The following is a 26,030-nucleotide window of genomic DNA, read 5'->3' as shown; positions in this document are numbered from 1 at the left end:
ACTGGTGCGCTACAATGCTGAGACCAGGGCCAGGTTAAAGAACTCATCCAAGACAACCCACTCAAAGACTATGGACTTCGATCTGCACCTCGGGTGCTGTCCTTAGTCAAGAGGTGTGCAGAGTTTGCACGTTCTCCCTTTGACGGCGTGGATGTCATCCAGGTGCACAGGTTCCCCCCCACATCCCAGAGACGTTGGGTTTGCAGGTTAATTAACCTCTGGAAAATTGTCCCAAGTGTAGACTCAAAATGCTGGAGTAACTCAGCGGGTGAGGCAGCATCTCTGGAGAGAAGGAATGGGCGACATTTCAGGTTGAGACCGTTCTTCAGACTCGACCCGAAACGTCGCCCATTCTTTCTCTCCAGAGATGCTGCCTCACCCGCTGAGTTACTCCAACATTTTGTGTCTACCTTAGATTTAAAACAGCATCTGCAGTTCATTCTTACACATTGTCCCAAGTGTGTTGGAAATGGATAAGTAAGTGGGATAAGATAGAATTAGAGTTGGCATGGACTCGGTGGACCAAAGGACACGTTTCCATTCTGTATCTCTTAACTAAAACTAAACTGAAACAACATTTAATCATGGTATGGTATATTTATTCCTTAGTCGGGTGTCTTTACTACTCAGATGTGCTGGCAATGAGGCCACATACTCAAGACCGGGCGGCACAGTGGCGCAGCGGTAGAGTTGCTGCCATACAACGCCAGCGGGATCGATCCAGACTATGGGTGCTGTCTGTACGGAGTTTGTACGTTCTCCCTGTGACCGCGTGGGCTTTCCCCGGGTGCTCTGGATTCGTCTCACACTCCAAGTAAGTGCAAGTTTGTAGGTTAATTGGCCTCGGTAAAATTGTAACTTGTCACTAGTGTGTGGAGGATAGTGTTAGTGTGCGGGGATCGCTGGTCAGCGTGGACTCGGCGGGCCGAAGGGTCGTTTTCCGGGCTGTATCTCTGAACTAGACTAAACAAAACTCTGAGTCAGATTCGCGGACATCCAAAGCCCAAGCTGTCAATTCGTGAGGAGGGAGGGTGAACCGAGGTAATACTTCCAGCGCCTTCACGGTCGGCTGCAGGAGGCGCCCCCCCCCCCGGGACACAAAGATGGCCGGGCGAGGAGAGGGACGTCGGTCAATACATCGAGCTGTCAGTAAAAGAGTTCAGGAAAAGTTTGGACTTTGAAAAATGGCACCACCATTGGCGACACCCGCGTGTGTAATATATGCAAAGTATTTTTCACTGTGCAGTTAGTTGCATGTGACAAATAAAGTAATATTGACAAAATTTGGCATTCAATCGTTGCCCGAGTCTGGCATCATCTACACGGGGCTAGACGCAACATTTTGTATTTGATTCTTTATACGCTGTGCGTCGACAAGGCAACGGGAGGAACAGCTGATCAAGAACAGAAGCTTGGTGATAAACCGAACAGCAGGTTGCTCAACCTGACCGCGATTCTCTCCACACGAGCACACACTGGGGATTCTGCTGAACCTGGAAAACCCAAAAATGCTTCAATAAATCAAACCAAACACAACAATACACATCATCTGGTCATCATCTGGAATGACAGAGAATTGTGGACGTAGCCCAGACCATCACGCAATCCAACCTCCCTTTCACTGACTCCATCTACACCTCACGCTGCCTCTGCAAGGCCAGCAGCACAATCAAGGACGGGTCACACCCTGACCACTCCTTCTTCTCCCCTCTCCCATCAGGCAAAAGGAGTAGAAATGTGAAAACGCACACCTCCAGATTCAGGTAGATGCTGGAGAAACTCAGCGGGTGAGGCAGCATCTATGGAGCGAAGGAAATAGGCAACGTTTCGGGCTGAAACCCTTCTTCAGATTGACCGATCGTTATTGCCTTCCACCATAGTGAAGAATGTTGATTCCACTGTGGTGGATGTTCATGTTTCATTCTATTGTGTATTGTGCTCTGTTTGATTGTGTGGCTGCACGGTAAATCAAATTCCACTGTATCTTAATTGGTGCATGTGGCAATAAATGTGAACTTGAGCACGCACTGGGGGAAATTTACACTTCGGACCTCGGAGGATCGGCCACGGGCCCGGTGGACGACAGCGTCGGGAGCTCACAGGTCGCCTCAGAGCAGAGGGAGAACAAGGAGGGAAGAGACAAGGACTTTAAGATTTTTGCCTTCCATCACAGTGAGGAGGTGCCTGGTGAACTCACTGTGGTGGATGTTAAATTTGTGTTTATTGTGTGTTTTTTGTCATTTTTATTACATGTATGACTGCAAGGCAACAAAATTTCGTTCAGACCGAAAGGTCTGTATGACAATAAAGGCTACTTTGACTTTGACTTTATACCAAGGCAAGTAACCTGGCCAAGTAACCAAGTAAGCCTACAAACCTGTACGTCTTTGGAGTGTGGGAGGAAAATGAAGATCTCAGAGAAAACCCACGCGGTCATGGGGAGAAGGTACAAACTCCGTTCTGACAGCACCCGCAGTCGGGATGGAACCGGGGTCTCTGGCGATGTGAGGCAGCAACTCTACCGCTGCGCCAACATGACAGATTCTCATTACTGTCCATCAACATCTGCGGTACGATACGATAGTACTTTCTTTATCCCAGGAGGGAAATTGGTCGATGGAAGCAAACACACAGAACGCACATTGCAAGACAGAGGCTTTTGTTACCTTTCAACACGGAAACGTGTTGGCGACCCTCAAGATCCAGTGGGTAGTTCTTAATCTCAATGTCTTCCCCTTCTTTTAATTCCACTTTATCATAGCCATACCAGCCAAGGAGTTCATTCATGGTGTTTTCTGCAAAATTCTGACAAAAAGGAATGAAATGTTGGTGGAGGCAAACAAGAAACATTCAGCTTGCTGCATGCATTCATATCATCTCCCTCTGACAAACTTGTACAGGCCCACCCTCGATTTTACGACAACTGATGGTCCGGCACCTCCAACATCACGAGAGCGATGAACGTGAGTGACGCACGCCCTTTCGGGACACGTGCCTCCATCTTCAAAGAGTCTATCGTTTACTTCTTTGTTCATTGTTAATTCTTTAAGTTTCTGGCAGTCAATGATGCTAACAGACACGGGAGGGGTATAATTATTAATGGGTCAGAGGTGTGTTGTTGTATCACTATTACATGACCTCTGTCGGTCTGACAAAATGGATAATTTGGCATGACTCTGGAACCAAGAGTGCCAGAAAATCAATGGTGTACCGGTATCATCAGCATCATCATCATCATCATCATCATCATCATCACCATCGTTGAAAACATCAACGGGCACAGTGCCTTACAATGCTATGTACGACAGTGATCGCACCTTCTACTGAAGTGTGGATGGCCGTTGGCTCGCCAGGAGCTCATCCGCCCTTTGACAGGTCTTGTTTTTGGTCCTGCTGGGGGCCCACACCCCCCTCCTCACCTGGCAAACCAGGTAGGGGAGACGGTTTAGTCGCCGACTATCCGACCATGGAGCAGGTAGCACGGGATTACATGGTACCCGTGGCGGAGGGGGGGGGGAGGAGAACTCCCCCCGACTGGACCTGGTGTTCCGGTATACCATACATTTAATAGGCACACAAGGAACTGCAGATGCAGGTTTACTAAAATAATGACACAAAGTGCTGAGATGAAAAGACAACAAAAGGCTGTTACATAAGAGGAGTAAATTGTGAAGCCGGAGGAATGATAGAGGTGGAAGAGAGTGGGGGAAGGGATAACGGGGGGATGTTTCCACTGGTGGGAGAGTCTAGGACCAGAGGTCATCGCCTCAGAATAAAAGGACTCGCCCTTAGAAAAGAGATGAGGAGGAATTTCTTTAGCCAGAGGGTGGTGAATCTGCAGAATTATTTGCCACTGACGGCTGTGGAGGCCAAGTCAATGGATATTTTTAAGGCGGAAATTAACGGATTCTTGATTAGTGCGGGTGTCAGGGGTTATGGGGAGAAGTCAGGAGAATGGTGTTGAGGGAAAGATTGAATGGCGGAGTAGACTAAACGGGGACGAATGGCCTAATTCTGCTTCTGTGACCTTATGAACATAAATGGGTGTTCCCTAGATTGGCGCTACTTAAAGTTGGAGAATGTTTATGGTATTGGGTTTTAGGTAAAAATCTCTCTCCACCCTTGTGCTCCCTCTATCTTTCCCGCCTCTCTCCCCTGCCCATTCATTTCTCCCACTGTCTAGCACAGGGGTGGGGAACCTTTTCATGTTGGAAGGTCACATTAAGTTAGCTGTAATCTAATAAGGCCGCATCCAAGAAACATCAATTAGATACAGGATTATTTTGTTGAATCTTCTTTTACTCTTTGGTATTTTAAATACGTTCATTATAAGATAAAAATAATAAAAGACAAACAAAGACATTATTAAATATAAAAGGACTTGTTCTACAAAATTTGGATTCATTCAAAAGGCCGCACTTAATGGCCTAGAAGGCCGCAGGTTCCCCACCCCTGGTCTAGCAATTTGTGTCCTTTTTATGAAGTTTAGTACGGTTGAACATCACACAGTCTGAGACATTATTCATGCACGCTTTTGTGCACACTTAGTCCACTGCAGTGTGAGGGCCCTTACAGTAAGGTCATCAGATCAGACCCAGCAGAGGCATAACCAGTCAATAGACAATAGACAATAGGTGCAGGAGTAGGCCATTCGGCCCTTTGAGCCAGCGCTGCCATTCAATGTGATCATGGCTGATCATCCCCAATCAGTACCCCGTTCCTGCCTTCTCCCCATATCCCCTATCTTTAAGAGCCCGATCCAGCTCTCTCTTGAAAGATTCCAGAGAACCAGTCAAGTGGGCATCTTTCCAAGCACCAATCGGTTCTCGTATAAATTAGAGTTTAATTTATTATTCTTTATGAAACAACTTCATTGACTTTACTTTAGAGATATTGCACGGAAACAGGCCCTTCGGCCCACCGAGTCTGCACCGACCAGCAATCCCTGCTCATTCACACAATCCCACACACGCCAGGGACAATTTACACTTACACCAAGCCAATTAACTTACAAACCTGTACGTCTTTGGAGTGTGGGAGGAAACCAAAGATCTCGGAGAAAACCCACGCAAGTCACGGGAAGAACATACAAACTCCGTACAGACAGCACCCGTAGTCAGGATCAAGCACGGGTCTCTGGCACTGTGCGGCAGCAACTCTACCGCTGCGCCATCATGCCGCTTCTGATTGTCTAATTGAATGATCTTCATTTGATAAATGGGATCTTTTAATTCCAGTTGTTATGCCTTAAGCTAGGCAGCTCATGGAGTCAGTCATACAGCATGGAAACAGGCCCTTCAGCCCAACTTGCCACACCGACCAACATGCCCCATCTAACTAGTCCCACCTGCCTGCGTTTGGCCCACATCCCTCTAAACCTGTCCTATCCATGTACCTGTCTAAATGTTTCCTAAACATTGCCATAGCACCAGCCTCAACTACCTCCTCCGGCATCTCGTTCCATACACCCACCACCTTTTGTGTGAAAAAGTTACTCCTCAAGTTCCTTTTAAATCTTTCTCCCCTCACCTTAAACCTATGTCCTCTGGTTCTCGAATCCCCAACTCTGGGCAAGAGACCCGATCTATTTACCCAATCTATTCCTCTCATGATTTTGTACACCTCTATAAGATCACCCCTCATCCTCCTGCGCTCCAATGAATAGAGTCCCAGCCTGCTCAACCTCTCCCTATAGCTGAGATCTTCGAAACCTGACAACATCCTCGTAAATCTTCTCGGCACCCTTTCCAGCCAATCAACACGTTGCCCTAAACTGTGCACAAGTCGAAATGTGGCCCCACCAATACAAATGAAACTATGGTATTCCTTTCCACAAAAGCCACATTTATTGCAGGGTGACTTGGACAGGTTGGGGGAGTAGGCAGATGCATGGCAGATGCAGATTAATGTGGATAAATGTGAGGTTATCCACTTTGGTAGCAAAAACAGGAAGGCAGATCATTATCTAAATGGTGTCAAGTTGGGAAAAGGGGAAGTACAATGGGATCTGGGGGTTCTTGTTCATCAGTCAATGAAAGTAAGCATGCAGGTACAGCAGGCAGTGAAGATAGTGAATGGCATGTTGGCCTTCATAACAAGAGGAGTTGAGTATCTCAAAAGATATACTCGAAAGTATCTGAAAGTAATTGAGTATCTCAAAAGAGGTTCTTCTGCAATTGTATAAGACCCTAGTGAGACCACACCTGGAGTATTGCGTGCAGTTTTGGTCCCCTAATTTGAGGAAGGACATTCTTGCTATTGAGGGTAGGTTTATAAGGTTAATTCCAGGGATGGCGGGACTGTCATATGCTGAGAGAATGGAGCGGCTGGGCTTGTATACTCTGGAGTTTAGAAGGATGAGAGGATATCTTATTGAAACATATAAAATTATTAAGGGTTTGGACACGCTAGAGGCAGGAAACATGTTCCCGATGTTGGGTGATTCCAGAATCGGGAGCACAGTTTAAGAATAAGGGGTAAGCCATTTAGAACAGAGATGAGGAAACACTTTTTCACAAAGATTTATGAGTCTGTGGAATTATCTGCCTCAGAGGGCGGTGGAGGCAGTTTCTCTGGATGCTTTCAAGAGAGAGCTAGATAAGGCTCTTAAAGATAGCGGAGTCGGGGGATTATGGGGAGAAGGCAGGAACTGATTAGGGATGATCAGCCATTATCACATTGAATGGCGATGCTGGCTCGAAGGGCCGAATGGCCTACCCCTGCACCTATTGTCTATTGTCTATCGTTTATTATTTAGAAATTTAAAATTGGTTGAATTTATTGAAAGACACAGCATGGAAACAGGCCCTTCGGCCCACCGAGTCCACGCCGATCATCGATCATCCTTTCACACTAGTCCCATGTTATTCCACTTTCCCATCCACTCCCCACACATGAGGGGCAATTTACAGAGGCACAATTAATCTACAAATCTGGAAGTCTTTGGAATGTGGGAGGAAACCGGAGCAGCCGGAGAAAACCTGGGTCTCTGGCACTGTGAACAGCAGCTTGACTGCTGCGCCATGATGCCCGACCTAAATGCATGTATTCACATGGTGGACATATCTCAGTTTGCAAAGCAGTTATGATAAAGATTGCATTTTTTTTTTAACAGCTGAAAACGAGGAGGAAGAGGCTGTACTTATAAAGCCGACCCCTGCAACTGTAACTAGGTGCCATCGACAGGACAACGGGGCTTTATGACCAGGTTAAGACCCTGTATTTTTTAATAACTTTGGGCTCCCTCAATAGCAAGAATGTCCTTCCTCAAATTTGGTCCTGTGCGCTGATGCTGTCATCAGTAAAGAATAATCAGCATTTCACATGGAGGAACAGCTTCCTTTTATCCATCGCCTCAACGGCAAAGAAACAACCATCCCTGCTGGAATCAGGAAGTGCTTCACGGAGTGTGATCAGTGCATGGAATGGATGTGAACTGTGCTCCAAATACCAATTATGTACTCAGTTAAACAGCTGATACTTATTCCTTGGAGCGCAGGAGGATGAGGGAGGGGGATCTTGTTGAGGTGTACAAAATCATGAGAGGAATAGATCAGGTAGATGCACAGAGTCTCTTGCCCAGAGCAGGGCAATCGAGGACCAGAGGACATAGGTTAAGGTGAGGGGGGAAAGATTTAATAGGAGCCTGTGGGGTATGTTTTTTTACACAAAGGGTGGTGGGTGTATGGAACGAGCTGCTGGAGGAGGTAGTTGAGGCAGGCACTATCACAATATTTAAGAAGCATTTGGACAGGTACATGGATAGGACAGGTTTGGATGGATATGGGCCAAACGCAGGCAGGTGGGACTGATGTAGATGGGGCATGTTGGTCAGTGTGGGCAAGTTGTGCTGATGGGCAAGTTTCCACACTGTATCACTCCATGACTCTACTCATCAGATTGTGAGCATAGGATGTCTGGAATAGACAATAGACAATAGGTGTAGGAGTAGGCCATTCGGCTCTTCGAGTGGCTGTGATCGTGGCTGATCATCCACAATCAGTACCCCGTTCCTGCCTTCTCCCCATATCCCTTGAGTCCACTATCTTTAAGAGCTCTATCTAACTCTCTGTTGAAAGCATCCAGAGAATTGGCCTCCACTCCCCTCAGAGGAGGCAGAGAATTCCACAGATCCACAACTCTTTGGGTGAAATCCTGACTACCGATATGTTAAATTTACAAAACTTGTTAAATTTGTGGGATGCTGCACAAATAATCCATACATGGTTTTATCTGTACTCAGAATCATTTGTATCGAATGGACCGTTGTAATAGGAAGCCGTGTACTGGTACCTTCTCAGCGTGTTAAAATGACCATCGAACAATTCAGAGAAAGGGTCCCGACCTGAAACATCACCTGTTGACGTTCTCCAGAGATGCTGCCTGACCTGTTGAGTTACTCCAGCACTCTGTCTTTCTTTGGTCAACCAGTAACTGCAGTTCCTTGTTACTACATAAGAACAACGCAGCAGAGTAAAAGGCCCTTCGGCCCATATTGTCCATGCTGCACATGGTGTCAAGTTAAACTCATCTTCCTGCATGTGATCCATATCCTTCCATTCTTCATGAAGCCTCGTGAAACGTGACTATCGGGTCTACCTCCACCACCACCAACCCTGGCAGTGCAGTCCAGGCACCTACTTCACCCGCACACCTCCTTTATATTTTGTCCCTCTCACCATAGGCTCAACCTTACCAATGCTCTCTGATGATGTTATACACAAATAAAATCATGAGAGGAATGGATCGGGCAGATGCACAGAGTCTCTTGCCCAGAGTAGAGGAATGGAGAATCAGAGGACATAGATTTAAGGTGAAGGGGAAAAGATTTAATAGGAATTTGAGGCGTAACTTTTTCACACAAAGGGTGGTGGGTGTATGGAACGAGCTGCTAGAGGAGGTAGCTGTAGCAGGGACTAAGGCGATGTTTAAAACACAATCAAACAGGTACATGGATAGGACAGGTTTAGAGGGATATGGATCAAACGCAGGCAGGTGAGACTAGTGTAAATTGGAAGGAAGCAGAGGGTGATGGTGGAAGGTTGCTTCTCGGACTGGAGGCCTGTGACTAGTGGTGTGCGTCAAGGGCCCGTTACTGTTTGTCATCGACATCAATGATTTGGATGAGAACATACAGAGCAGGATTATCATGTTTGCTGATGATACAAAAGTGGATGCTTTTTCAGCCAGTGAAGACGTCTAACAAGGGCAGGACCTACACAGGGAATGGTAGGCCTCTGGGGAGCGTTGTAGAGCAGAGAGATCTAGGAGTGCAGATGCATGGTTCCTTGAAGGTCGAGTCACAGGTAAGGTGGTCAAAAAGGCGTTTGGCACATTGGCCATCATCAGTCAGAGTATTGTGTATAAAAGTTTGGAGGTGCTGTTGCAGTTGTACAAGACGTTGGTGAGACCGCATTTAGAATATTGTTTTAGAGAAGTACCAGGGCCCCATCCCCGACCTCTACCTCCGCTACATCGACGACTGCATTGGTGCCACCTCCTGCACCCACACACAACTCACTGACTTCATCCACTTCACCACTAACTTCCATCCGGCACTCAAATACACCTGGACCATTTCCGACACTTCCCTACCATTCCTTGACCTCACTATCTCCATCGCAGGTGATAGACTTCTGCCCGACATCCACTATAAACCTACTGACTCCCATGGCTATCTGGACTACACTTCTTCCCACCCTGCTTCCTGTAAGGACTCCATCCCCTACTCCCAATTCCTCTGTCTACGCCGCATCTGCTCCCAGGATGAGGTGTTCCACACCAGGGCATCGGAAATGTCCCCATTCTTCAGGTAAACGGGGGTTCCCCTCCCCTACTATAGATGTGGCTCTCACCAGGGTTTCTTCAATATCCCGCAACACTGCTCTCTCTCCCCATCCCCCCATTAATAAGGGCAGAGTTCCCCTAGTCCTCACCTTTCACCCCACCAGCCATCACATACAACAAGTAATCCTCCGTCAGTTTCGCCACCTCCAACGTGACCCCACCACTCACGACATCTTCCCATCTCCTCCCCTGTCTGCTGTCCGCAAAGACCGCTCCCTCCGTACCTCCCTGGTCAATTCTTCCCTTTCCACCCGTACCACCCCCTCCCCGGGCACTTTCCCTTGCAGCCGCAAGAAATGATACACTTGTCGCTTTACCTCCCCCTTCGACTCCATTCAAGGACCCAAGCAGTCGTTCCAGGTGCGACAGAGGTTCACCTGCATCTCCTCCAATCTCATCTATTGCATCTGCTGCTCTAGATGTCAGCTGATTTACATCGGTGAGACCAAGTGCAGGCTTGGCGATCGTTTCGCCGAACACCTCCGCTCGGTCCGTAATAACCAATCTGACCTCCCGGTGGCTCAGCACTTCAACTCCCCCTCCCATTCCGAATCCGACCTTTCTGTCCTGGGCCTCCTCCATGGCCAAAGTGAGCACCACTGGAAATTGGAGGAGCAGCACCTCATATTCCGCTTGAGCAGTCTGCACCCCAGCGGTATGAACTTTGAATTCTCCAATTTCCGGTAGCCCTCATTGTCTCCTCCCCTTCTCAGCTCTCCCTCAGCCCTCTGGCTCCTCCTCTTCCTTTCTTCTTCCCGCCCCCCCCACCCTACATCAGTCTGAAGAAGGGTTTCGTCCCACAAACCTGTACATCTTTGGAGTGTGGGAGGAAACTGAAGCACCCGGGGAAACCTACACTGTCACAGGGAGAACGTACAAACTCCGCACCCATAGTCAGGATCGAACCCGGGTCTCTGGTGCCGTAAGGCAGCAACTCGACCGTGTCGCCTATCTGCTATAACTGAAATCCATTATAAAGAGGTTCGCAATAATGAGGGTTTACTGTTTTATTATCTGGGAAAATATTGTATGAAAAAGATCAGTCATACAACATGGAAACAGGCCCTTCAGCCAAAAATGCCCACGCCGACCAACATGTCCCATCTACACTAATCCCACCTGCCTGCCTTTGGCCCAAATCCCTCTAAACCTGTCCTATCCATGTACAGGTACCTGTCCAAATGTCTTTTAAATGTTGTTCTTATCCTTCCATCATATACTCACCACCCTTGGTATAAAAGGTTGCACTTTCAGGTGCCTGTTAAATCTTTCCTCTCTCACTTGAAACCTATTTCCACTGGTTCTTGATTCCCCTACTCTGGGTAAAAGATTCCGTATCTTCAATTAAATTTACAAAGGACCATAATATATATATGGAACTAAAATCGCATGGTTTGATAACTGTGACCAGGCCATATGAAAAAATTCTGCAATCCCAATGGAAGTGGAACAGATTTATTAAAATAAAGGAAAAGTCTATTTTATAACCGAGTCACATCAGTGCTCGTCGGATTGTTTTATCCGACCACAGTGTGACTTCCAGCTCAATAATTGTGCTGCATCGAGATGTAATTTTGCTGTTATAATCCTTCATTTAGTCGGTGGCAGCAGTGAGGTCTTGCGACGATCGATGGGGCCTAGCTAGTGGTGAAGTCTTGCGGCGGTGGCGGCAACGCTTCGTGGGTCAACCCATGGTCGAAGGTCGAAGAGAGCGTGGAGGACTGCCGTGAAGGAGGGGGGGGGGGGGGGAGGGGAGGAACAATTGAGGACCCGGCATGGGGGAACTTTTGGGGTGGGGGGAGGACACAAGGGGGAGCTACCGTGCTTTGTAACTTTGTCAGCGCCGTAGGCAGCCGCTATTTGTATACGTTGTGTATGCCAGCAAAGAATCTCACTGTGCCTGGTCAATCCTATTCCTATTCATTTTTTTCTGTCAGGGAGACGCAAGGAACTACGGAAGCTTGCAAGGAACGCAAGGAACTATCAAAGCACACCAACGCCTCTACTTCCTTAGAAGGCTTAGGATGTTCGGCATGTCCCCCAACAACTCACACAAATGTTACACATGCGGCCGTAGAAAGCATTTTATCGGGATGCGCCACAGCTTGGTTTGGGAACAGCGCCATCCAAGACCGCAAGAAATTGCAGCAAACTGTGGGCATAGCCCAGACTATCACACAAACCGACCTCCCTTCCATTGACTCCATTTATACCTCACACTGTCTCGGCAAGGCCAGCAGCATAATCAAGGATGCGTCGCACCCTGGTCACTCCCTCTTCTCCCCTCTCCTAAAAAGTACAGAAGTTTGAAAACGCACACCTCCAGATTCAGGGACAGTTTCTTCCCAGGTATTATCAGACAACTGAATCATCCTACCACAACCAGAGAGCAGTGCTGAACTAATATCTACTTCATCGGGGACCCTAAAGGGCCTGTCTCTCTGTACGATCTATTTCAAGAGTTCTCCCGCGTTTTCCCGATTCGAACTCGGAGAATTACGGTAATAGCCGCTCGTCGGTACTCGGGGCTCTCGTGGAAATTTTGCAACATGTTGAAAAATCTTCACGAGTCTTCACAAGCTTGCCGTGTTTCCTGAGTACCTGCCGTTAGCGTTACGAGCCGCTAAGAGACATCCCGAGCTCCGACGTAACCGCTACGTACATTCTACGTGCTTACCACGAGATTGATTTTTTTTTAAACTCGGGAGAGCTCTTGAATTACCTCGTACAGTGGGACAGGCCCTTTAAACTACCTTAGATTGTACTTTACTGGACTTTATCTTGCACTAAACTGTAGGCTGTGCACGGCTCGATGGTAATCATGTATTGTCTTTCCGCTGACAGGTTAGCACGCTACAAAAGCTTTTCACTGTACCTCGGTACACGTGACAATAAACTAAACTGAAACTCAAGTGTCGGAGGAATTCAGCAGGTCGGGCAGCAACTGTGGAGGGAATGGACAAATGAAGGGACAATTCCCTCCAAAGGTGACACCCGACACACTAAAGGGCCTGTCCCACGTACGCGATTTTTTCCGGCAACTTGCCGGCACCCGTCATAGTCGCAGCAGGACGCCGAAAATTTTCAAAATGTTGAAAATCTAGCGGCGACCAGAAAAAGGTACGACTCTTTGGGCGACCACTCGTGACCATACAGGCGACATGTCGCAGGGTGACGCCTGTTTGGTCAGCTATGAGGGGTGCTAGCAAGTCACCGAAAAATATCGCGTAAGTGGGACAGGCCCTTAAATGTTTTGCTCAAGTAATCTGTTGCCACTAACGCAGTTGGAATCAGATGTGGGGAGAATCCAACTTTAGCATATGTCAACCGAATTAGGTTTTCGGTTTAGTTTAGTTTTAGTTTAGTTTAGAGATATAGCGTGGAAACAGGCCCTTCGGCCCACTGGGTTCGAGCCGACCAGCGAACCCCACACATTAACACTATCCTACACCCACTAGGGAGAATTTTTACATTTACCAAGCCAATGAACCTACAAACCTGTACGTCTTTGGAGTGTGGGAGGAAACCGGAGATCTCGGAGAAAACCCACGCAGATCACAGGGAGAAGGTACAAACTCCGTACAGACAGCGCCCGTAGACAGGATCGAACCCGGGACGCTGCATTCGCTGTAAGGCAGCAACTCTACCGCTGCACCATCGTGTACCGTCATTTGTACTGAGGCAGAATATTTTGTCTGAAGTCTGAAGAAGGGTCACCAGCCGAAACGTCACCCACGCCTTCTCTCCAGAGATGCTGCCTGTCCCGCTGAGTTACTCCAGCTTTTTGTGTCTATCTTTAGAATATTTTTTCAAATGGTTTTAAATGCCACCCCACACAGACCGCACCCCAAGGTAAGGATCAAACCCAGTCTATGGCGATGTGAAGCAGTGGCCCCACCAGTTTTAGTTTAGTTTAGAGATACAGCACGGAAACAAGCCCTTCAGCCCAGCGAGTCAGCGAGTTATTATGGGGAGAAGGCAGGAGTTCAAGTTCAAGTTCAAGTGAGTTTATTGTCATGTGTCCCTGTATAGGACAATGAAATTCTTGCTTTGCTTAAGCACACAGAAAATAGTAGGCATTTACTACAAAACAGATAAATGTGTCCATATACCATGATATAGATATATACACACATGGATAAATAAACTGGTAAAGTGCAAATAACAGAAAGTGGTTGTTAATAATCAGAGTTTTGTCCGAGCCAGGTTTAATAGCCTGATGGCTGTGGGGAAGTAGCTATTCCTGAACCTGGTTGTTGCAGTCTTCAGGCTCCTTTACCTTCTACCTGAAGGTAGCAGGGAGATGAGAGTGTGGCCAGGATGGTGTGGGTCTTTGATGATACTGCCAGCCTTTTTGAGGCAGCGACTGCGATAAATCCCCTCGATGGAAGGAAGGTCAGAACCGATGATGGACTGGGCAGTGTTTACTACTTTTTGTAGTAAATGGGAAATGGGTTGAGAGGGAAAGATAGATCAGCCATGATTGAATTGTGGAATAAACCCAATGGGCCAAATGGCCTAAGTCTGCTCCTATAAGATCAATCATCAATCATCTGTTCACACCAGCTATCCCACTTTCACATCCCCTCCCTACATACTCTCGACAATTCACAGAAGCCACTTAACCTACAAATCATCACATCTTTGGGATGTGGAAGCACCTGGGGGAAACCCACGGCAGGTCATGGAGAGAACGTGCAAACACACAGGCAGCACCCGAGGTCAGGATTGAACCTGAGTCGCTGGCGCTGTGTGGCAGCAGCTCGACCAGCTGCGCCACCGTGCCGTTTTCCAGAGGCAGTTACGACTCGCACATCTGAGTTGGATGATCAGCCATGATCATATTGAATGGCAGTGCAGGCTTGAAGGGCCGAATGGCCTACTCCTGCACCTATTGTCTATGTTTCTATCTTTGGAGCTCTATTCCTCAAAAGGTGGTGGAAGTTCAATCACACAATCAGTAGCGGAGTCAGGGGATATGGGGAGAAGGCAGGAACGGGGTACTGATTGGGGATGATCAGCCATGATCACATTGACTGGCGGTGCTGGCTCGAAGGGCCGAATGGCCTACTCCTGCACCTATTGTCTAAAGTCCGATCAAAGATCAAAGTCTGACAGTAGTTCAGGACCGCTCTCTGGTTGTGGTAGGATGGTTCAGTTGCCCGATGACAGCTGGGAAGAAACTGTCCCTGAATCTGGAGGTGTGCGTTTACTGAGGCCCCAGGGCTCCAGTTGAGCTGACTACTGCGTCTTTTGTCGTTTGTTGGTTAATTGGCTGCTGTAAATTGTAAATAGTCCCTTGTGTGTGTAGAATAGTGTTAGTGTATGGGGGTTGCTAGTTGGCGTGCCGGAGGGTATGTTTCAATGCTCTATCTCTAAACTAAATTACAAATACTTGGGGTTTTTTGGATTATGCTGGTGGGTGTGTTGTTGTTTTTTGTTTTGTAAATATTATTATTGTAAATTATTGAATAAATTCAGTTTGGATTAAAAGAACAGTGCCAAAGACCCTGGGTCAGCATGGAACCCGCGTCTCTGGCACTGTAAGGTAGCAACTCTACCACGACACCACTGTGCCCTCCCAAGGTATTATGTATTTTGTGTCATTTACTGTTTATAGTGTACTGTATCTTTATTGGCAGTTTTTTCAATAGGATGGCAAAGTGGCGCAGCGGTAGAGTTGCTGCCTCACAGCGCCAGAGACCCGCGTTCGATCCCGACTACAGGTGCTGTCTGTACGGTGTTTGTACGTTCTCCCTGTGACCAGCGTGGGTTTTCTCCGGGTACTCCGGTTTCCTCCCGCACTCCAAAGACTTAGGTTAATTGGCTTGGTTTGAATGTAAAATTGTCCCTACTGTGTGTGTTTGGATAGTGTTAGTGTGCGGGGATCGATGGTCGGTGCGGACTCGGTGGGCCACGCTGTATCTCTGAATTGAACTAATCTATTATACATATTAACCCCCTTATTCACTTATAACGGACAATCGGTAATAACGGACACCATCTCCCCCCCCCATGTGGTCCATTATAACGAGGGTTTACTACATTGCCAGACTCTAGTGGATTCACACGGATATGCAGGGAATAGAGGGATATGGATAGACACAAAATGCTGGAGTGACTCAGCGGGACAGGCAGCAGATCTGGAGAGAATGAATGGGTGACGTTTCGGGTCGAGACCCTTCGTCATATGGATCACTTGCAAGCAGATAAAGGATTGTCTTGGCATCATGTTCGGCACAGACATTGTGGGCCAAAGAGTCTGTTACATTGCTATGTTCTACGTTCCAAAGAATCTTTTTACTGCATCTCCTAAAAGTTTAGTTTAGTTTATTGTCACGTGCACCATAGACAATAGACAATAGGTGCAGGAGTAGGCCATTCGGCCCTTCGAGCCAGCACCGCCATTCAATGTGATCGTGGCTGAACATCCACAATCAGTACCCCGTTCCTGCCTTCTCCTCATATCCCTTGGCTCCGCTATCTTTAAGAGCCTATCTAGCTCTCTCTTGAAAGTATCCAGAGAACCGGCCTCCACTGGCCTCTGAGGCAGAGAATTCCACAGACTCACAACTCTCTGTGTGTAAATGTTTCTCCTCATCTCCATTCTAAATGGCTTACCCCTTATTCTTAAATTGTGGCCCCTGGTTCAGGACTCCCCCAACATCGGGAACATATTTCCGACCCCTAGCGTGTCCAAACCTTTAGTAATCTTATATGGTTCAATAAGGATCCCTCTCATCCTTCTAAATTCCAGAGTACACAAGCCCAGCCACTACTGAGTTGAAACATAGAAACATAGAAAATAGGTGCAGGTGTAAGCCATTCGGCCCTTCGAGCCTGCACCGCCATTCAATATGATCATGGCTGATTATCCAACTCAGTATCCCGTACCTGCCTTCTCTCCATACCCCCTGATCCCTTTAGCCACAAGGGCCACATCTAACTCCTTCTTAAATATAGCCAATGAACTGGCCTCAACTACCTTCTGTGGCAGAGAATTCCAGAGATTCACCACTCTCTGTGTGAAAAATGTTTTTCTCATCTCGGTCCTAAAGGATTTCCCCTTTATCCTCAAACTGTGACCCCTTGTCCTGGACTCCCCCAACATCAGGAACAATCTTCCTGCATCTAGCCTGTCCAACCCCTTAAGAATTTTGTAAGTTTCTATAAGATTCCCCCTCAATCTTCTAAATTCCAGCGAGTACAAGCCGAGTCTATCCAGTCTTTCTTCTTGGTGCTTGAAAGCTTGAAAGCTTTTTGTTGCGTGCTAACCAGTCAGCGGAAAGACGAAACATGATTACAATCGAGCCAAGTGTTTTTTTTCCACATATTTCAAATGGACCAATTTTTGAACAAATGGATGCCAATTTGGTTCTATGCTTCAGGTCCACAAATATCAATGGTACAACAGTCGCTAATCTAATATAAACTGCTAAATATTGGAAAAAGTGTCATGGATCAATGTAATGTGTTAACTAATTGAGCTAGTCTCGTATAAGATAACTGGAATCCCAGGAGCTTGAAAAATATGAAGGCTGGTTTCAGCGAGAGATTGTTTAGATTGTTCTAAATGATTAGACTTGTAACACTCATGGCGCTACAAGTCTGAATAAAATATATTAAAACATCTGATGTATTTAATAGAGGAATATGCAGCCTAGAAACCACTCAGATTATTATTTTGAAGAGACCATGCAACACAAATTCACATCGAACGGTGAACAGCATAGGAGCAAAGTAGTGGAATCAAAAACCAGAGGACATAGGTTTAAGGTGAGGGGGGGGGAGATTTAATGGGAACATGAGGGGCGACTTTTTTTTTTTACCCAAAAGGTGGAGAGTGTATGGTACGAGCTGCCGGAGGAGGTAGTTGAGGCAACGCTTGAGAAACATTTAGACAAGCACATGGATAGGACAGGTTTGAGGGATATGGGGCGAATGCAGGCAGGTGGGAGAAGTGTAGATGAGACACATTGGTCGGTGTGGGCAAGTTGGGACGAAGGGCCTGTTTCCACACTGTACGAATCTGCGACAGGTCCTTTGGCCCACAATGTTTGTGCCAAACATGATGCCAAGTTAGACACCAAATGCTGGTGTAACTCAGCAGGTCAGGCAGCATCTCCGGGGGAAAAGGATGAGTCACTTCAGAAGGATGTGTCCTTTCACTCATCCATGTTCTCCAGAGACGGTGTCTGACCAGCTGAGTTACTCCAGCACTTTGTGTCTTTCTTCTGTATAAACAAGCATCTACAGTTCCTTTCTACACATGATGCCAAGTTAAACTGGTCTCATCTGCCTGTACCTGCTGCCTCAGCGGGTGAGGCAGCATCTATGGAGAGACGGAATGGGCGACGTTTCAGGTTGCATAACTAGATCCCCCTGCTGTACAACACTCCTCAGACCCCTATCATTCACCCTGAATGTCCTGCTCAGGTTTGACTTCCCAAAATGAAACACCTCGTACTTATCCGCATTAAACTCCATTAACCGTTCCTCAGCCCACTTGATCGAGATGCTGCTGTCATTTTTTATAACAAACTTGACTTTCTACGATATCACCCACTTTCGTGTTGCCTGCAAACTTGCTAATCATGTCTTGCACTCGCTCATCCAAATCATTGATACAAAGCACAAACAGCAATGGGCCTAGCACCGATCCCTGAGGCACAACATTCAATCACAGGTCTCCAGTCTTCCACCGCCAACCTCCGCTACCTTCCACAAAGCCACTTCTGTAGGGAGGTATTGCAGATGCTTGTTTTACACTGAAGCTATATTCTTGGAATTTAATAATAGTGCAGTATATAGAACGCAGAACAGTATGGCACAAGAACAGGCCCTTCAGCCCACAATGTCTGTGCTGAACATGATACTACGACGATACGATAGAACTTTATTTATCCCAGGAGGCAAATTGGTCTGCAGTCATAAAACACAACATGATACATGAAACATGAAATTAAAGTGTAGAGTGGAAAGTTTGGGATTAGGGATGTGCAAAGATTGGGGAGGGGGGAGTGAGGGGAGTCAGTCTACCCCCACAAAAGAAGGGGGAGGAGTTGTACAGTTTGATAACCACAGGGGAAAGAGGATCTCCTGTGGCGTTCTGTGCTACATCTTAGTGGAACCAGTCTGCTGCTGAAGGTAGACAAAAAATGCTGGAGAAACTCAGCGGGTGAGGCAGCATCTATGGAGAGAAGGAATTGGCGACGTTTCAGGTCGAGACCCTTGGTGCTGCCTCACCCGCTGAGTTTCTCCGGCATTTTGTGTCTTGGTCTCGACCCGAAACGTCGCCAATTCCTTCTCTCCATAGATGCTGCCTCACCCGCTGAGTTTCTCCAGCATTTAGTGTCTACCTTTGATTTTACCAGCATCTGCAGTTCTTTCTTAAACACAGCTACTGAAAGTGTTCTCTTATCATTAGACCATCTTTTATCTACCTATACACAATCCATATCCCCCCAGCACCAGTCCTGGCATGCATTGCAGGCATCCACCACTCTCGATGTGAAAAGGGTTGACCCGCACATCTCCTTTTGTTCCTCACACCTTAAAGACACGCCCTCTAGTATTTGATTTTTCCACTCTACGAAACATTTAGACAGATATATGGATTTGACAGGTTTAGAGGGATATGGGCCAAACGCAGGTAGGTGGGACAAGTGTAGATGGGACATGTTAGACAATAGACTATAGACGCAGGGGTAAGCCATTCGGCCCTTCGAGCCAGTACCGCCATTCACTGTGATCATGGCTGATCATCCACATTCAGTAACCCGTTCCTGTCTTCTCCCCATATCCCCTGACTCCGCTATCTTTAAGAGCTCTATCTAACTCTCGCTTTGAACGCATCCAGAGAATGGGCCTCCACTGCCTTCTGAGGCAGAGAATTCCACAGATTCACAACTCTCTGTGAGAAAAAGTGTTCCTTATCTCCGTTCTCAATGCCCTACCCCTTATTCTTACAGTGGCCCCTGGTACTGGATTCCCCCAACATTGAGAACATGTTTCCTGCCTCTTCCGTATCCAATCCCTTAATAATGTTATATGTTTCAATAAGATCTCCTCTCATCCTAATTTCCAGAGTATACAAGCCCAGCCGCTACATTCTATCCACATATGACAGTCCCGCCATCCCGGGATTTAACCTCGTGAACCTACGCTGCACTTCCTCAATAGCAAGAATGTCCTTCCTCAAATTAGGAGACCAAACTGCACACAATACTCCAGGTGTGGTCTCACAAGTGGTGTGGGAAATTGGCCAAAGGGCCTGTTTCTTTGCTGTAACACTCCGATTCTAAGCCTCTGCATGGTCAAGATGATATTTATAACAGTTAATGTTCCGTGCGACTATCCTGGATATCCTCGCGAAAACAGTAATGGATTGGTTTCTCTGGAATGCTGGATATTGCAGGGAGACCTGACAGAAGTATGTAAAATTTTATATATCAGGTCTCCCTGCAATATCCGGCATTCCAGAGAAACCAATTCATTACTGTATTTGCCGACGACTCATAAATCTCAGCCAGCGTTCCTGTAATTTCCTCTCCAGCTTCCCACAGTGTCCTCGGCCATATCTGATCAGGCCTTGGAGATTTATCTACCTTCGTAAAACGTCAGCACCTTCAGCACATCTGTGACCATAACACTGACTGCTCTCAAGACACTTCCAGTGACTACTCCACGCTCCTCCGACCTGTGTCTTTCTCCTCAGTAAATACCGAGAAATACTCATTGAGGACCTTGCCCATCTCCTGTGGCTCCATGATTGCTATGGGGTCCTACTCTCTCTCTGGTTACCCTTTTTCCCTTTACGTACATAAAACCTCTTGAAAATACCCTTAAGCCCCTGTCTCACTTACGTGTCCTTGGCACGCTATTTACGCGACCTCGTGGTCGCGTTGAGGCGCGACGGTCCCGCGAAGGTCGCGTGCGATTTCATGCGCCCACACAGCCGTCTGGGGAGCATGACGTCATTTGAAGATAGACGCAAAATGCAAGAGTAACTCAGCGGGACCGGCAGCATCTCTGGAGAGAAGCAATGGGTGATGTTTCGGGTTGAGACTCTTCTTCAGTCTGAAACGTCATCCATTCCTTCTCTCCAGAGATGCTGCCGGTCCCGCTGAGTTACTCCAGTATTTTGTGTCTATCTTCATTTTCTTGGCCCCGCTCTGGTAGTAGAAGTGGGGGCGGATCCGGACCGCAATCCGGACCGCAACGGCCGTGAGCCCCAGGCCGAGCTCGGCGAACGTTTGCCTGCTTCTGCTGCTGTTGAAGGTGAGACGTTGCGTCGCGCCAGGGTCTTGGGCCTGTCCCACTTTGGCCGTCAGTTCTGCGACAGGCCGTTGGCGCGCAAAGATTTCGTTCGCTACAAAATTTCAGAGCGGCATGCGATCTCGCGCACAACTACATAGTCCTCTGCACTTCTAATTGGGACCGGCCCCGCGAGGCCACACGATGCCTGTGCGCCTCAACGCGACCACGAGGTCGCGTAGTTTGCGTGCCAAGGACGCAATGTTATCTGCTAGAGCTATATCCTGTCCCCTTTTTTGCCCTTCTGGTTTCCTTTTTTAACTGACTGCTTAGTTCCTCATGGACAACATTACCTCTGTTTTCCCCACCACACATTATGATGAACCACACCAATCCCCCTGCTTGGACATAGTCATTGTGGTGATCTCCACTTCATCTATCAACAGTCACGCTCTGGGATGCAAGGAAACAAAATGTTCTGTACCAGCAAGAACAAAAACACTTGCCAAGCTGCATTCCAACACTCTGCATCAAGGTTTCACCAGACCAGCAAAGTCGCATTGGAGACCTTCAGAGTCCACGACTTTTGTCTGGAAAGTACAAGCAGAAAGAAGGCCACTCTGCCCATCAACTCCTCAACTCAAAGCCGCAGATACAGGACCAGATTTAGGAGAGAGTTAGATAGAGCTCTAGGGGCTAGTGGAGTCAAGGGATATGGGGAGAAGGCAGGCACGGGTTATTGATAGGGGACGATCAGCCATGATCACAATGAATGGCGGTGCTGGCTCGAAGGGCCGAATGGCCTCCTCCTGCACCTATTGTCTATGTTTCTTGAGGGCACAGCCTCGGAATAAAATAATGCACCTTCAGAAAAGAGGGAGGAATTTCTTCAGTCAGAGGATGGTGAATCTGGTGAATTCATTGCCACCGACGGCTGTGGAGGACGTCATTGGGTATTTTTAAGGTGGAGATAATAGACAATAGACAATAGGTGCAGGAGTAGGCCATTCGGCCCTTCGAGCCAGTGATTCACTGTGATCATGGCTGATCATCCCCAATCAGTACCCCGTTCCTGCCTTCTCCCCATATCCCCTGACTCCGCTATCTTTAAGAGCCCTATCTAGCTCTCTCTTGAAAGCATCCAGAGAACCTGCCTCCACCGCCCTCTGAGGCAGAGAATTCCACAGACTCACAACTCTCTATGAGAAAAAGTGTTTCGTCTCCGTTCTAAATGGTTTACTCCTCATTCTTCAGATGGACAGATTCTTGATTAGTACAGGAGTCAGATGTTATGGGGAGAAAGCAGGAGAAAGGGGTTGAGAGGGAGAGATAGAGCAGCCATGATTGAATGGCGGAGTAGACTTGATGGGCAGAGTGGCCTTCTTTCTGCTCCAAAAAATTCTGGACTGTCACTAGGTTCAACCAGGAGATTTATATGGTTAATCAGAAGGGACAGGGGTGGTCTTTGATCATGGAGTCAGACAGGATAGAAACAGCCCCTTCAGCCCCACATAGAAATAGGTCCCTCAGCCCCTTCCCCACGCCAACCAACACGCCAAGGGGCGCTGTCCTGTGCACGGCTGCCCAGCCAGCAGCTGTCTGTCTTTTCATCTTTTTATTTTTTATTTTAGTTAGTTAAGTGTTTTGTTTGGAGGTCTAGACTTTTTTATGTGGGGGGTGGGGAAGGGGGAAACTACCTTTCAGGGTCCCTACCTGGTCGGAGAGGCAGCTTTTCTCCGGGCTGCAGCTTCGACCCGTCCTCGCGGCCTACCAGCGGGCCTGGAGTGGCGTTTCCTGTCGGGGACCGCCCAGAACCTCGACTTCGGCGGCGGCACAGCGCTGGAGCGCTATCGCGGAGCGGGCGATGCCTTGCCCGGGTCGCCGCGCTGGAGCTCCGGTGAGCTGAAGTTCGCTGAGTTACTCCAGCATTTTGTGTGTCTATCCCCATCTATACTCGTCCCATCTGCCTGTATTTGGCACCTGTTCATTCCTCTAAACCTGCCCTATCCATGTACCCCACGCTTTCGTCAGTCTGCCCCAGGGCAGCTGTGGCTACAGAAGTAGCTTACCACCACCGAGTGTGACTGAGGAGTGAATGAATAATGCGATGTAAAGCGCCTTGAGTATTAGAAAGGCGCTATATAAATCCCATCCATTATTATTATTATTATTACCTGTCCACATTTTTGGTGGTGGAGAGGGCGTGAGAAGTAACGTCTTCGTGTCGTTGGATGTTATTGATAATTGTTAACATTCCTTGAGATTGGCCTAGATCTAGAGTCAGAGTGAAACAGGCCCGACTCGCCCATTGCAAACAAGAAGCCCCATCTGTGCAAGGCCAATTTGCCCACATTTGATCCTCATCACTCGAAATCTTTCCTATCCATATACCTGTCCAAATATAGGCACAACGTGCTGGAGGAACACAGCGGATCAGGCAGCATCTCTGGAGAAAAAGGATGGCTGATGTTTCAGGTCAGGATCTTTCTACAGATGCTACCTGACTCACTGAGTTACTCCAGCACTTTGAGTCTAGCTTTGGTATAAACCAACATTTGGAGTTCTTTGTTTCATGTAGCTGACCAAATGTATTTTAAATGTTGCTATGTTTAAGAAAGAACAGCAGATGCTGGAAAAATCGAACGTAGACAAAAATGCTGGAGAAACTCAGCGGGTGAGGCAGCATCTATGGAGCGAAGGAATAGGTGACGTTTCGGGTGGAGACCCTTCTTCAACCTCCAATTTCAGGTAGTCCTTGCTTTCCCCCTCCTTCCTCTTCCCAGCTCTCCCACAGCCTACCGTCTCTGCCTCTTCTTTTCTTCATCCCGCCCTCCCCCCACCCCCGCATCAGTCTGAAAAAGGGTCTCGACCCGAAACCTTCTTGCTGCCTTACAGCAAAATGCAGCGCCAGAGACCCGGGTTCGATCCCGACTACGGGTGCTGTCTGTATGGAGTTTGTACGTTCTCCCCGTGATCTGCGTGGGTTTTCTCCGAGATCTTTGGTTTCCTCCCACACTCCAAAGACGTACAGGTTTGTAGGTCCAAGTTAGCGATATGCAGAGTACTGCCCTGCCGACTACAAAATTCAGGTATATGTTGTTATAGTATCTGCCAAAAACGATCTCCTCTGGCAGCTCGTTCCATACACCTACCACCCTCTGGAGTGTAAATGTTGCCCCTCAGTTTCCTATTAAATCTTTCCCCCCCCCCCCCCCCCCCCCCTCACCATAAACCGATGTCCGCTGGTCCTTCGTTCCCCTACTCTAGATAAGAATCTGTGCATTCAACTGGATCTATTTTTGTCCAGTGGGTTGTGCATTGTTCCAAGGCTGGAGCCAAACATAGGTCAGCTGTCCGCAAACCCACCACAGAAACACTTTGCTGTCAATAAACATCTTATTCAATGCCAAAATATAAACCATGGTTGATTTTTATCAGTTTTAAACAAACATGAATACTAATTTGTAAGGAATGAGTTTCTAGACATTTAACGGAATATTTTTCATGCCAGAGAGGTTTGGACTTCAAGTCAAGAGTCAAGAAATTTATTGTCATGTGTCCCAGATAGGACAATGAAATTCTTGCTTTGCTGCATCACAGCAGAATATTATAGTCATAAATACAGAACAGATCAGTGTGTCCATATACCATATGCGACTCTGTGTTGCAGCGGCCCCTTCAGCCTGTCTGTCTTTTTTTATTTTTTTGTCTAGTTAAATGTAGTTGTTGTGTGTTTTTTAATACTGTTTTTAACTGTGTATATGTGGGGGGTGGGGGAAACTGTTAAAAACCTCTTCCCCAACTTTTTCCTGTCGGGTCTCCGTTGTCGTTGGGGCCTAGCACCGTGGAGCGGCCTCCAGCCGGAACGACCTGGGGGCTCCAGTCGCGGAGCCTGCGGTGCTGCAGACTCACCATCGTGGGGCTGGCCGGCCTCGGAGAGTGGGGAGCGGTGGTGGCTCGCTGCTGCAGCCCGACCCCGGTGTTCGGAAGCTCCAGCTGCAGCTGCAAACCTGTGGACTGTGACATCGGCACCTCGCGGGTCCGGGTGGAGACCGCTTTCCGGAGCTCCCGCAACGCGACTTCTCCAGCCCGTGTCGCGGGGTTGGAACGACCCGGAGCGGGGCCGTACATCGCCCGGCGCGTAAAATGTATTTTATTGGGATTTTATGTGATAGACCAACACAAAGTGGCGCATAATTGTGAAGTGGAAGGAAAATGATACATGGTTTTCAAATTTTTTTACAAATAAAAAACTGAAAAGTGTGGCGTGCAAAAGTATTCAGCCCCCTTTACTCTGATACCCCTAAATAAAATCCAGTGCAACCAATTGCCTTCAGAAGTCACCTAATTAGTAAATAGAGTCCACTTGTGTGTAATCTAATCTCAGTATAAATACAGCTGTTCTGTGAAGGCCTCAGAGGTTTGTTAGAGAACATTAGTGAACAAACAGCATCATGAAGCCCAAGGAACACACCAGACAGGTCAGGGATAAAGTTGTGGAGAAGTTTAAAGCAGGGTTAGGTTATAAAAAAAGATCCCAAGCTTTGAACATCTCACGGAGCACTGTTCAATCCATCATCCGAATATGGAAAGAGTATGGCACAACTGCAAACCTACCAAGACATGGCCGTCCACCTAAACTGACAGGCCGGGCAAGGAGAGCATTGATCAGAGAAGCAGCCAAGAGGCCCATGATAACTCTGGAGGAGCTGCAGAGATCCACAGCTCAGGTGGGAGAATCTGTCCACAGGACAACTATTAGTCGTGCACTCCACAAATCGGGCCTTTATGGAAGAGTGGCAAGAAGAAAGCCATTGTTGAAAAAAAGTCATAAGAAGTCCCGTTTGCAGTTTGCCACAAGCCATGTGGGGGACACAGCAAACATGTGGAGGAAGGTGCTCTGGTCAGATGAGACCAAAATTGAAGTT

General features: G+C 47.6%; 1 protein-coding gene across 6 annotated transcripts in view; it reads right to left on the bottom strand.

Moving 5' to 3' along the window:
• LOC116973674 (sine oculis binding protein homolog) overlaps positions 1-26,030 on the bottom strand; it is a 259,428-nt gene that overhangs the window by 173,970 nt on the left and 59,428 nt on the right. For 5 of the 6 annotated variants that reach the window (XM_033021956.1, XM_033021954.1, XM_033021955.1 and 2 more), the window contains exon 2: positions 2,667-2,805. In XM_033021956.1, coding sequence (XP_032877847.1) covers positions 2,667-2,805 — 139 coding nt within the window. Of the gene's footprint in view, positions 1-2,666; positions 2,806-10,223; positions 10,230-26,030 lie in introns of those variants that run through there. The other variant, XM_033021960.1, reaches the window with a different exon arrangement.

This window comes from Amblyraja radiata, chromosome 5 (assembly GCF_010909765.2).
Source record: "Amblyraja radiata isolate CabotCenter1 chromosome 5, sAmbRad1.1.pri, whole genome shotgun sequence".
NCBI classification, from domain to species: domain Eukaryota; kingdom Metazoa; phylum Chordata; class Chondrichthyes; order Rajiformes; family Rajidae; genus Amblyraja; species Amblyraja radiata.
This window is presented reverse-complemented; position numbering and strand designations above follow the sequence as displayed.